Source organism: Sinocyclocheilus anshuiensis, unplaced genomic scaffold, assembly GCF_001515605.1.
Source record: "Sinocyclocheilus anshuiensis isolate Anshui unplaced genomic scaffold, SAMN03320099.WGS_v1.1 scaffold816, whole genome shotgun sequence".
In the NCBI taxonomy this organism is placed as follows: Eukaryota; Metazoa; Chordata; class Actinopteri; order Cypriniformes; family Cyprinidae; genus Sinocyclocheilus; species Sinocyclocheilus anshuiensis.
In genome coordinates, this window is record NW_015554154.1 from 623,470 (window position 1) to 636,236 (window position 12,767).

Sequence of the window (12,767 nt, forward strand, 5' to 3'; positions counted from 1 at the left end):
CCTTATTATATTCATTATTTCCTTATTGGTTATTTTGGGAAAATCCCAGGTATTTTGAGCAATAGGATTATAAAAAAATAAATGCTAATATAAAATTAAATGATAAAAGTAGCCTATATAAAACTGCAAAATAAACATTCATCTATCAGTATTTTTTACTTAAGTACATAAAAAATCAAGTACTTTTGTACTTTCACTCGAGTAAAATTGAAAACTGAGTACTTTTACTTTTACTGGAGTAATATTTTGTAATACGGATCTGTACTTTTACTCAAGTACTTGATTTGTGTACTTCGTCCACCACTGGTCTTAACTTAAATAATTAACATGTGCCATAAGCAGACTATATTCCCAAAAAAAAATTTCCTTTAGGAGTCTCAATGATGCCACACATATGAAAGAGGATGTGTGAGGCATGCGCTAGCTCACTAGTGACACCCTATCTGACCTACATCACAATGTTCCCTTAAACCTTAGACACAAAATACAAAGGGCCGCTCGACAACTTCCTTGTGCCTGGTGCAATCCTATACCTTGAGGAACTGCCAAATCACACGGATCATATGAGTAAATGTTACATGCACTTTCAAACACGCAAAGTAAATTTATAAAGAGTAACTGATGGGTGAGTGTGTGTAAGGCCAATGCAATTGTCCTTGAATATCCCGGAGTTGATTACGCCGAGTTGTGGGCCAGCTGGCTGTGCAAAAGTGCTGACATCTCAAACACAGACACAAACACACACACACACACACATGTAGGTTCACAGAGACACTGGCTGACTTTTCAAACATTTAAAATGGAAAATATCAGAGCAAGCACAGCTTTTTTCAAGATATACTTACACTAAAATTGGCTGAGATCTTGTCGAAGATAACACGTGCCTTTATGAAAAAAAAATATATATACTGATTAATAGGCAGTGAATAAGGCAGTGCATTATAAAGCAATGAAACAAGATGATGAATAAATATTCTGATAGATTAAGTCTCTTATGTTTAATTATATGGGTATTAGGTAGGTTTTTTATTTAATTAAAACACATTTTCTGACTTTTACAAGGACATTCCCCCTGTCAACCTATAATAAAGACATTCTGTTGACATCTGAAGCTTTCTATTTTACCATTGTGCTCCCATCCTCTGCCTTCCTTATGTTTTGGGTGCACATTGAGATGGACAAGCAGAATTCATGTTTGGTCATGCAGAAATGATTAAAAGGGTTGAGCAGTGACACAATCCTCTACCTATATCAGATACCATGGCTCCTCTGACAGCAGTCTTCCATCTGTTGCAGAGCCCTCAAGACTAAACCCACACTACCTGCTTGTAACCACTGACCTCTACTCAATTTTCCACCCACTTGGGTATACTCAGTGTCCAAAATTAACATGCCAAATGCAAAATGCAAGTAAAAATGGTCTTAGGCAAGTGAATAAAACCATGCTACAGAGTAGCTGTCTGGTAGCATTATTAGAACTGTAACATTGCATGGTGTAGATCAAACTGTAAGACATCTTACTGTCTGAACCTTGCTGATGTAACATGAGAGACTCAAATAAAACATGTAACAATGTTGAATATTTCTAATACTATGCTAGCAAAATTAAAACATGAAAACAAAATGTAAGATTTTGTTGGCAGTTGCTGACAATTTTTTGTATGATACTATAAATGTTTCTCACATTCCTTTTAATGTTTACCTTTATTTTATTTTAAATTTTTTCTTCAACTTTTCTGATTTTTATTGTATTGTAACCTTTTTGTAACTATATCTTTTCCAAATATACTTTTTTGGAAAACAATTTGAATCAGAATTGAATAGAATTTGAATAGAATCATGACTGGTAAGAAATATTTGTGGCCTGCCGATTTTGATTTGCCTTGTGAAATTATTTGCCTTGTGTGGCAAAAGTATGCATGCGTGGCAAAAATGGTGCGTACCTGTGCAGGGGTGAAAGGCACAGAGGCGAGGGTGCTGAGAGCAGGCATGAGCTGGGCTGAGGTCAGCTGCTGCAGGACACTGGATCCGAGCAGGGGCAGAAAAGGGCCAAGCTCAGAGACTCTCTGAGGAGTGAGACTGGAGGGAGACTGCAGGTCAGACGATTTCAAGACCAAGCTAGAAATCTGGAAACAAAACAAAAAGTAACCACAAACTTGAGGCTATTTCATATGTACCAATCCAGTATGAAATTTAACCATGGTTTTACCACAAATAAAACCAAAAAAAAACAAAAAAACATGGTTACTATAGTTAAACTGTGGTAACCACAAATGAATCATGGTTTTGCTACACTAACTATAGTTTAACCATGGTATTTGTAGTAAAACTGTGGTTATACAAATGATAATCAATATGTCAAAAAAACATGGTTAATTCACTTTTATTATTGTAAAACCATGGTTAATTTTCGTAAGGGATATTTTTCAAGTGGGGGTTGTTTTTTAATGAAGAGGGTGAATATAAGTGACAACGATAAAAATGAGACAGTTGATCTGGACCATGTTTACTGACCATATTGCTAGGAACACTAAAACCCTGGACCACACACGTCCTGATGTTGTCCTGGATCACTGAGTAGGCTTCCGTTCCTGCATATGCCATCAGCTGGCTGGGGTGAGCCAGACAGGACAGATTACCTAACCTGGAGGGGTGTGAGAGGAAACTATTTTATTTATTTATTTTTTTTGCTTTTTATATTTCCATGTCCCAAATCTGAAAAAAATACAAGGAATTGTATTAATTTCATTTTAATGGAGTAAAACAACACTGTATTTAGCTAACCTCCTGATCTGGTTGACAGTGAGATTCCCGAAGGTTCCAATGAGACTCTGAGCAATGAACTGCTGCTTAAGGAGACCCAACCGGTTACTCATCAGGACATCCAAACCATCCAGCAGCTATGAAAACAAAACACAGGACAATGAGAACAAAATTAGTCAAGATATGTCAACTGATAATTTTAGACTATTTAGTCATTTCAAACTATCAAATGGCCATTTTAAATATGAACTTAAAGTGTCATTTTTAAAATGGAATGACTACACTATAAAATCTGATTTTTCAAAGCTTTTAAAACAAAGATCATTAGAGTGCATTTGACAAGAAAACACTATTACATCATTTCTATTCAATGTTAATTGCTGTTTTTATTGCTTTGTTATTATTTGTGAAATTGACTCGCAATTTCTGAGTGTTTCAAGGTAAATCTTACACATCCTAATTTGTTTACCAAACTGTACATTTAATTTTAAATTTATTTGTGTATTCTGAAATGTCCTGTTCATATGGACAGCAGTGAAGAACCTTTCATTATGGTGTTAGCAGCACAGTCCACTACACAGCCATTCTTAATTCATGTGTTTCTGTGTTTATTTATTGAAAACAGACTACGAGGTCATCATGTCTGTTACAATGAACCAGTGGCAAGCATTGGCATTTTCCCCAGCTGAGCTGCCTGAGGGTTAACTGGAGCCAGATGGGTTCAGGTATCTTTGTGAGGTGTTGGGGCTGTTACCTGAGCAGGTGAGAGGTACTGGAAGCTCTGGAAGGGCAGATAGGCGATCAGGTTACCAGTGTCTCTGATAAAGGATAAGCTGCCGGCTGTCATGTTAGGCAAGCTCATGGACTGACTGAACCATCGACCAAACGCTTGCTGCTGCTCCAGGGAAAGGTTTTTGATGCTGAAGTTAATGATGCTTAACCTGGAGAAAAGTAGAGGAGCGGAGATGTTTTAAACAATTTGAATTATGTGTAAAAACCTTATATGTTATTATTGTTAACTAAAAGTATTACAAATTTATTAAGTATAACAATTTTAATAATAAAGCTGAAAAAAAATATAAATAGTGGATAAAAAAAACTCGCCAAATGAGAACTGTTGCCTTGGGAGCTAAGTGAAATAAAAAAAGTTGAATTTTAGATCAAAATAAATGAAAGCTAAACAGAAATATCTTTAAAAGAGGAAAAATTTGAATGAAAACTGAAAATATAAAAGTTAATTCAAAATTTTTAAAATAAATACTATAATAGTATATAAATAGTACTATAATACTATATCATATTATATATAATAATTATAATATTATAATAATAAAAATAATAAACAATAAGTGAATGGTGTGATTAATAGATGGCTCTTTTTAAACAGGTATATATATGTGTGTGTCACTCACACATTGATATTATTTTGTAGTGGCGGCATTGACAAGATGTCTGAAGGGGTAGCTAGAGCCAACAAAAGACCCATGTCAGGAAACAGGCTAATATCCCTGGGCAAGTGAATTTGGAAGAGCACAGACACCATGGTGTGCAGGTAATCATCTGTTAGCTTCAAAAAAGAAAAGACTGTAAATTATATCTGATGATGCATTTATCTTGATTGTTTGTTCCTTCTTTTTTTAATATATAATGATGCAATGATGAGATGGTCTACCTGCAAAGTGGCATAGTTCCTGTTATAGTACAGCAGGATCTCCCTCACAATTATGCTGTCTGCTGCACTGAGCACTGATCTCAAATGAGATAGAGGAATACGGAAATACTCCTGTAAAAGCAATAATGAGAAGTGCTACTCACACACTGATTTCAGCAAACAAAAGCAGATATTGTGTATGAATGATAATGCAGATTGACAAAGCAAAACATGAATTTGGCTCCAACACTTTTAAGTGTTATTTTTAGCAGCACAAAGCTAACAATTGAAAACATGCAAATAAAGTTGTTAATCCAACCTTGATCAGGAAAAAGTTAGTGGGCACATCTCTTCCTGTTTGCATTAGACTGGTCAGAACTTTCTGAAATACACACATGCAAAGTTTCAACTGGAAATGCAGTATAACAATATTGTCCTATAACATAACAAGAAGAACAATCTCAACATTGATAGGAACAACAACAACATACATTAGGTATTTGTATCACAATACTAATGTAGAGACAAATCAAATGACTCAAGAGTTAATATTACATGCTAAGGAAGAGATTTAGATTATCCGGTGACAGGTCTAACACCTTACACCTCATGTTGATGAGCTAGATCATGGGTCAATTACAAAATAGTGGTGAACCTGGAATGGGATATGCTCAATTAATAATCAGAAAAACTAGAAGAACTTCCAGAACTACTTCACAGTGTCATTTTTGGGAAACAGTGGTCTAATGAAAACAATGATATGCCCTGTTCTTAATATGAATTACTTCGGTTAGTAGCAATTTAATAATGATACCAACCCCAAAGCACTGCAAAAGCACACGCTTGTTGTCAAAGTTGGTCTCATTGTCCATGTAGATGACAATTGAGTCAAACACACTAAGCTGAATATTCTCGGTCACCCTCAGAGAGGTCAAATGGCTTTCTTCTAGAGCCAACAGCAGGACAACCCACAGGCTGGTGGCCCGCTTGACCACCGATATCACCCGTGTAGTCATGAGATTCTCCAAGCGAGGCTGGATGATCTTTATCCCACAGCGCAACAGCAACCGAAGACCCTGGACTTGACTGGCACCTGGTTGGCAGACAGCGCTGAAGTCTGTGCTGCATGTCCAGTTTAGCTTCTTAGCTAACTCCCTAGTTAGACATGGCTGGGAAGTTGTTTCGTTGCTCCCACCGACACTGGTGGTTTGGGGAGCTGTGTATGTAGCACAGAGAGTGCCGACCCAGAGGCTGGAGGGCTCCCGAGTGATGTGGGTGAGCATGGAAGAGTCAGCACAGATGAAGGAGATAAAGTTGGCCTGGTCATAGTCCCAGCAAAGAGCGAGGAGAGCAGCATCCGGGAGCACCAAAGCCCAACTGGAGTACTGACACTGCTCAGCCGGTCGGAAACCCATCAGGCTACCCCCGTTCCCAGCCCCACCACCTGGGCCAGGCGCAGTCAGGTTTGAGCATTGCTTCAATAACCAGGTGTTGTCTAAATTTGCCAGCAGATTCTGGAGAACCGTAGCGTTGGCACATACATTCCGAGTGAAGTTCTCAGTGTCAAGATCTGCACAGAGAGCAAGTTCAGTCATGTCTACAATAGTAGGCTGGCTCCAGTCTGAATAGACGCAAAGTTGCTCCAACAAATTTGTGGTGTCATTATCAGAGCACTCTCTAATCAGCCATTGGTTGTCAACATGAAGAGACAACTTGTCATACAAGGGTATGTTGCAGCAGACGTTCTGATGGAAGCCGATCTGGTCATACTGCCAGCATAGAGCAACCACAGATGGATCCACAGACATGTTAGTCCATTTGCTATAGTTACACCAAATATCAATGCTCAGCGGCGGTGGGCTTGTAGGGGGATTCCTGATAGAATATGTGCAATATTGCTCTACCCAAGCATTTTCGCTGTTCAGCAAAAGTTCAGTGACAAACGTGTGGTTAACACACACCTCATTAATGAATCGAACCTCATCATTTTGGATACATACAGAGATCCGTTCAGGGGTGATTGCTCGTACGCTCTTCCATTCGGAGTATTTGCAAGACTCAGCCACAAGGGTGTTGATGTCGATTTGTGGAGGAGGTTGAGAGCAATTGGGCTTCAGCCAGTTGTTTTCTTCACTGGAGAACACAACCATAAAGAAGGGCATACTGTCACACAGAAAAAACTGAAATCTCTCCATGTCATTATACCAGCAGAACGTCACTATTGATGGGTCGATGGTTTCAGCAGTCCACATGTTATATGAACAATACAGGTTCACTATGTACGTGTCTGACACGTTTGCACAGAATTCCCACACCCAAGCATTACTAGGATTTCTGACCAGCACTTGCATAGCTTCAGCATTGTTACACACAGCAAGAATGAATGCCGCATGATCATTTTCACTGCACATTGTGACCAGAGCTGGGTCCACAGCGTCAGCAATAGTCCAGTTCTGATAGTCGCAGAGTAGTTCGCTGAGGCTGAGAGTGGACCGCGCAATAAGACTTGATTGTGCGATGCCAAGATCACTACAGGGCTCAATGAGAGGTAAGCTGACGTTCTTGATCATGTGACACACGTTCCTCCAGACCTTTGTCACTTCAGTTTGAGAGAGTGTGCGGAGCGCTCGACACATCTGATAAAGGACATAGGATTCCTGAGATGTTGCTCCTAAAATTGCTGCACAAAGGGTTTCGTTTAGTTGGTTCAGGTTTTGCCGTTCGCAGGTGAGACTATACGTGGGAATGTTCACTGAGGTTGTGCCAGTACGACCGAACTGGATACTGCCTGTGGCCTGGCATTCTGGACTTGGGAAACCGCAAGGAGGAGTTTCAGGGGCCAAAAACATATCCAGAAGTGACTGTCCAAAAGACCAGCTTACATTATTATTCATGCCCCTAAATACAGAAAACAAGGCATAGAATGAATTGAGTCATTTTAAAGTAAAACACAAATGGAAATGAACATTTCTATAATCAGCAAAGAGTAATAGGCTATGATTTTAGTTTACATTGCTTTTTTACTTAAAAAAGAATGATAACAAAAAAGAATATATAATATAATATAATATATCTCTCCAAATGTATAACAGGAATATGGGCTTCCACTGACATACCACATGATAAGCTGTTTGAGATCACCTGTATACACAAAACAGAAGAAAACAAGAACAATCACTTACTGCACTGAAAAAGTATTCTAATACATGCAAAACAAACAATACTGAAGAACTGAACTTAACCTAAAGCTATGACACACCTTGTTGACACTTCTCACTCTGGTCTAGGGTAGGGATCTTAATGCCAAACTGTAATCCCAGGTTTAGAAAATCCACTGGCGTTTGAAGAGCACTCAACATGAAATCAGACATGAATGACATCACTGGTGGAATTGCCATGTCCATAAAACTATTCCATAAGGCTAAAAAGTTGTCTGACAGCAGATAAAATGGGAGGTCTGAGGGCAAAACATTCGTCAACATCTCCTGAAGAGAGCTTAATTGAGCCATAGTGGAGTCTGCCATTCGCAGATTAGATGTTGACATGCAAGCTTCAGCTTTAACAGAGGAGATCACAGAAAGTACTTGTTCATTCAATGCAGATGAAACGATACTGGTTAAATCTCCTTGCCATCCACAGTGCTGTCTGTCCACCAAAACGCAAATTAAAGTCTGAGGGAGAGTTTCAATGAAACTGTCAATCATTGCGGGCTGGTATATGGAGAATAAACTGTTGAATATTGTCAAGTAAGTATCTAGGTTAGTGCTGTCAATTGCGATTCTCTCAATGGGTGCTGACATTCTGCTCATGCTCTGATGAAGATTTGGTGAGGCCTCTTCTCCCTGTTCTTCTTTTGACAAGGATCTGATGTTCTCTATCAACACTTTGATGTTCCTCTCAAATTCATCCTCACTCCTAGAGCTCTTTTCACTTGGTCTGATGATAGTCCTAGGTGATGAGGTCACCTTTATAGAGTCACCACATGCAATCCCTTTGAAGAAAAGGTAAAAAAATGGTCTTACTGCCTTAGAGTTAATACATTGTAAATACTGGGTGATAAACGGACACCAGGGGGCCTGATGTATAAATGTTGCGTGTGCACAAAATGGGCATGGAAATGTGCGTACGCAATTTTCCATGCACATATCAGGATTTATAAAAAATAAAGTAGGCATAAATATGTGCGCACCGTACGGACAGTCTCTAGACCATGCGTACGCACTCTTTTACTGGAGTGAGCGAAATGAAGCAAACAGAATGATTTCAAAGTCTGTTTTACATTTGACACACATTTAGATTAAATATGACACTCTGAATAATGTTAAAGTGTTAAAGTTAAGCACTGAAATTTCATGAAATTATTATCCAGAAATTACAACATTTGTATATGAATTTAAACAGAAATATTTGCAGTGGATGTGCTGCTTTCGAACAATGTTCCTGTGGTAGGCTATGTGATTTAATGTTTTAATCACACCAAGGATTGCTTGGCGTATGACAATTCCGCTTTAAATTGTGTTTTAAATAGCAAAACTCATGTTCTGAGAAAATACTTTTGCACGAATAATGACCATTGATGTGATCTTGACTTCGTCTGATGGCTTTGGAACACAGATGGTAATGACAGACATAAGGATGCGCTCGTTGATCAAACAGTCCATTGGCTGGTTTGAACAGGTCCGATGACAGTAGAACCTCTGTTCACAGGTGCACAGACAGCACAAGACAGTAGCCGAATGATTTTGCCAAGTAAGACATGTTCCTTGATCAACATCTTTTGATGATCCTGGATCAACATTATTGTCCAAAAATATAGACTTAAACCAATCCCTACCCCTAAACCTAAACTTACCCATAATTTATTCCTAAAATCAGAGGGAAATGATAACTGATTAACAAGGGTGTAGAAGCACCTAACCCTGATTTTAAGCCTAAAACAGATATTTCCTGAAAAGTTCCTCAATTTTGATTGGTTGATTGGAATGTTGTTCCAGGATCAACAAGGATGTTGATCCAGGAACATGTTGTACTTGGTCAAATCACGCTCACCGTAAGATATGCACGTTTTATTTTCAAAATGTGTTGTTATTGACGCAGTCAGCTATTTACACTGCAAAAACAATTAGGCCTATCTCTTTCCATAAAAATATAGGCTATAAACATTCTAAAATATATTAAATTTTCTGCCCCCATATCTTGAATTTTGGGAGCATTCTAAATGGATTTTATTAGACTGAATCATGCAGTGAAAGAACACACTCTAAATGAGCATTTAGTCCCACCCCCTTCACAAAAAAATAAAAATAAATAAAATAAAACTTTATATACATACGTATGATGCAATTTTTATTTTTTTTGTCTTGTCCTCGTTATCGTTGAGAAAACCTAATTCTAAGATAAAAGATGATTTTACTATGATCAGTGAATTAGGTGTACCAAACAATCACTAAGCAAAGAAGAATTAAATATCTAGCCTAGGGGTGTGCGATGTTGACAAAAAATTATATCTCTATATTTTCTGGGATTTTATCGATAATGATTGATAATCAAGACTGAATCATGCAGTGAAAGAACACACTCTAAATGAGCATTTAGTCTAGCTAGTGTTTAAGCACTCATAACTCCTCTCATAAATCAATAAAGCTGTCCATACACGGTACGATAAATGAATCGCTAACTTACATCTTATGTACATCTGCACTTTGTTGCTTATGATGAGGGAATTCACCAGTTTCTGTCTGAACAAAACTCTGGGGTTTCAGCGATGACTGATCTGAACGCCTCTGATTGGCTACTGCATTCCTAAACTCAACAGAATCGTGTGTGATTGGTTATAATGAGCAACGCTGTAAAAACGCGTAAAAATAAAATATGATGTAACATAAGCAGGTCTAAATGTAATACAGCAATCGAAACTTCATTTTAAGTATTAAAGTTTTATTGAAAAACCAGGGGACCCCCCAAGTACATTTTTTGGGGTGTTAATGGGGTTTGGGGTCCCTTAATGCTTATGGGAGGTCGGGACCCCCCCAGCACCCCCTCAATTCGAACACTGCCCAGTTGTTTTTGCTGTATCCCTTCTAGCCACAACCGCGGGTTACTTCGAGATTTTCCTATGGGGTTTTATAATGGGGTTTTTCAATACAACTTTCTAAAGAAAAAAATCCAAACTTAAGGAGTTTCTGTCTGAGTACACAGTAAAAAAAAAAAACAATTGTTGCTTGCGTTTTTTTTTTTTAATTCTGGAAATTCATTCATTCTTAGAGAAAACAAAAGGAAAATTGGGACTTTAAATTAGCTAGACTGAAACTTCAATAAAATATGATGTAACATAACCAGGTCTAAATTTAATACAGCATTCGAAATTTCATTTTAAGTATTAAAGTTTTGGGTGTTATGGGGGGTCCCTTAATGCTTATGGGAGCTCCCCTCAATTCCAACACTGCCTTAACTGCATTAAACATGGTGGATGGGAATATGCATGGAAATGATATGCAGATGACGTTATGCATATTAAAACTAGGCGTTGTAAGCTCCATAAATGGCTATTTCGGGGAGGAGACGGGGTGAAGATTCATGTACGCAGTTTTCCGCTGAATGGGTATTACAAAGGGAATTTTGCGCAGGTTCTGGCGTACGCATTGCTTTATAAATCTGAAATGTTTTGTATGTAACGTTACGCAAAATCTAGCTTTTGTGCGTACGCACACATTTAGGATGAAATCTACGTAAAGTTGTATACATGAGGCCCCAGGTATTCATCAATTATTTTTTTAGGTGCATGCTGAAACAGTACATTACTTTTTTAAAAACTATATTTAATATGGGTAATGGCAAGTGTAATGTAAGAAAAACAAATGTTGGTTTTACTATTTTATCTTTACTCTGACATAAATTATAAAACATAAGTTCTTCTTAAACATTCCGAGCTGGCAGGTATTTAAAATTATACAAGTGCAGACAAGAAAGAAAGAAAGAAAGAAAAAGAAAACAACTCTTACCTAAAATGATGCTGAGCATGAGCAACTTCAAACTACCTCCGTGGTGCATTTTTACCGAGAAAAATCCTGATGTCGTTAAGGCGGTTTGTTAATTTAACACGAGCATGACCACTGCCGGGAGAGACTTAATTTCTCTTGATTCCATAATATTACTAATATAACATACTGTGCAATACTTGTCCTGTAATGTAGCCTCTCTGTGAAGTGATTCCTGCATTCCGTCTCTGTTCTATCACGGCTGCCGTATCGCTGCAACCCAATCCGACATCAGTCGCCTAATTAAACAGCAGCAGAAAATAGATGCGAAACCGAGGCCAAGAAACACGCGGAAGGGATTTGGGAGTTGAGACAGCGCCGAAAATGCTGAAATATTAACAGGTCGTGTTGACTTCAGCATCTCGGTCGCAGTAATGTACACCCGAGCAGTGACACAGGTAGAAACAAACGTAAGCACAGGTGGGTGGGTGTAAGTCAAGATAATTGGCCCTCTGTGTCACTTCTGCACGCGGTAGAACAGCGCGAGCATAGTTGACAACACTGCTATAACAGCGACGATAGGTTAACTGTTCTGTGTGCATTAACGAATACAGTGACTGAAAAATTCTGACATTTTTCTTTTTTAGAGCAACCCTTTTTCAAAATGTTATATTAGTAACAGCCGTTTCTTTTTGAATGAACAAGTATGCTCATAACTCTTATAAATAAATAAAACGTATAAAGTCTAACTTTAAAACAGATCCTCACAACTGATTTAGCACAAATGCATCATCATTTTTGTATCCGACTATCCAATAATTGACAAACTCCATCTTTGGCTGTTTTACATTGTAGATGTTCATTTAAAAATGAATATGAATGTTTTTAGTTAAATGTATATATTATAATATTAATATAGAATATTAATGTTAGCCGTTATTCATGTTGATTTGATTGGTTCCTGATATTTAAAAGGCAACCCATCATAAAACTTATGTGCCTCACTTTTGCTAAAACCATTGTAATTACAATCTATGGCAAGAATTGTTACCATAATACATTTACATGTACGCATTTGGCAGAGGCTTTTATCCAAAGTGACTGGCATTCAAGGTACACATTTGCATTTTATCAGTTCCCAGGGAATTAAGCCAGTGCCATTCTCTACTGTTTAAGCTACAGGAAAGCATGTACTGTAATAATAAAAGATCAATTGAGCATTTTTTGTAAGATAACATTAAGCCTTTAAACTTCAGGGTTCCCACACCTTTTGACCCCCTTGTACACACAGAAAACTTCAAGCTGATGACATACCGGAAAGCAGAATAGACTAAAAAAAAAGTCACTAAAGACATTTCCATGACTTGAAAATTTTA

At 37.9% G+C, this 12,767-nt stretch overlaps 1 protein-coding gene across 1 annotated transcript in view; it reads right to left on the bottom strand.

Annotated features, from left to right (window-relative positions):
- The window catches only part of LOC107670722 (uncharacterized), a 25,402-nt gene extending 16,230 nt beyond the window's left edge, over nt 1-9,172 (bottom strand). The window contains exons 1-12 of the mRNA XM_016463435.1: nt 9,120-9,172; nt 7,674-8,362; nt 7,531-7,555; nt 5,233-7,312; nt 4,734-4,796; nt 4,436-4,546; nt 4,176-4,330; nt 3,518-3,704; nt 2,785-2,900; nt 2,515-2,644; nt 1,944-2,126; nt 842-884 (exon numbers count right to left, since the gene is read on the bottom strand). Of these exons, the coding sequence (XP_016318921.1) occupies nt 842-884; nt 1,944-2,126; nt 2,515-2,644; nt 2,785-2,900; nt 3,518-3,704; nt 4,176-4,330; nt 4,436-4,546; nt 4,734-4,796; nt 5,233-7,312; nt 7,531-7,555; nt 7,674-8,362; nt 9,120-9,172 (3,835 nt within the window). The remainder of the gene's footprint in view (nt 1-841; nt 885-1,943; nt 2,127-2,514; nt 2,645-2,784; nt 2,901-3,517; nt 3,705-4,175; nt 4,331-4,435; nt 4,547-4,733; nt 4,797-5,232; nt 7,313-7,530; nt 7,556-7,673; nt 8,363-9,119) is intronic.
- Between the last annotated feature and the right edge of the window lie 3,595 nt (nt 9,173-12,767).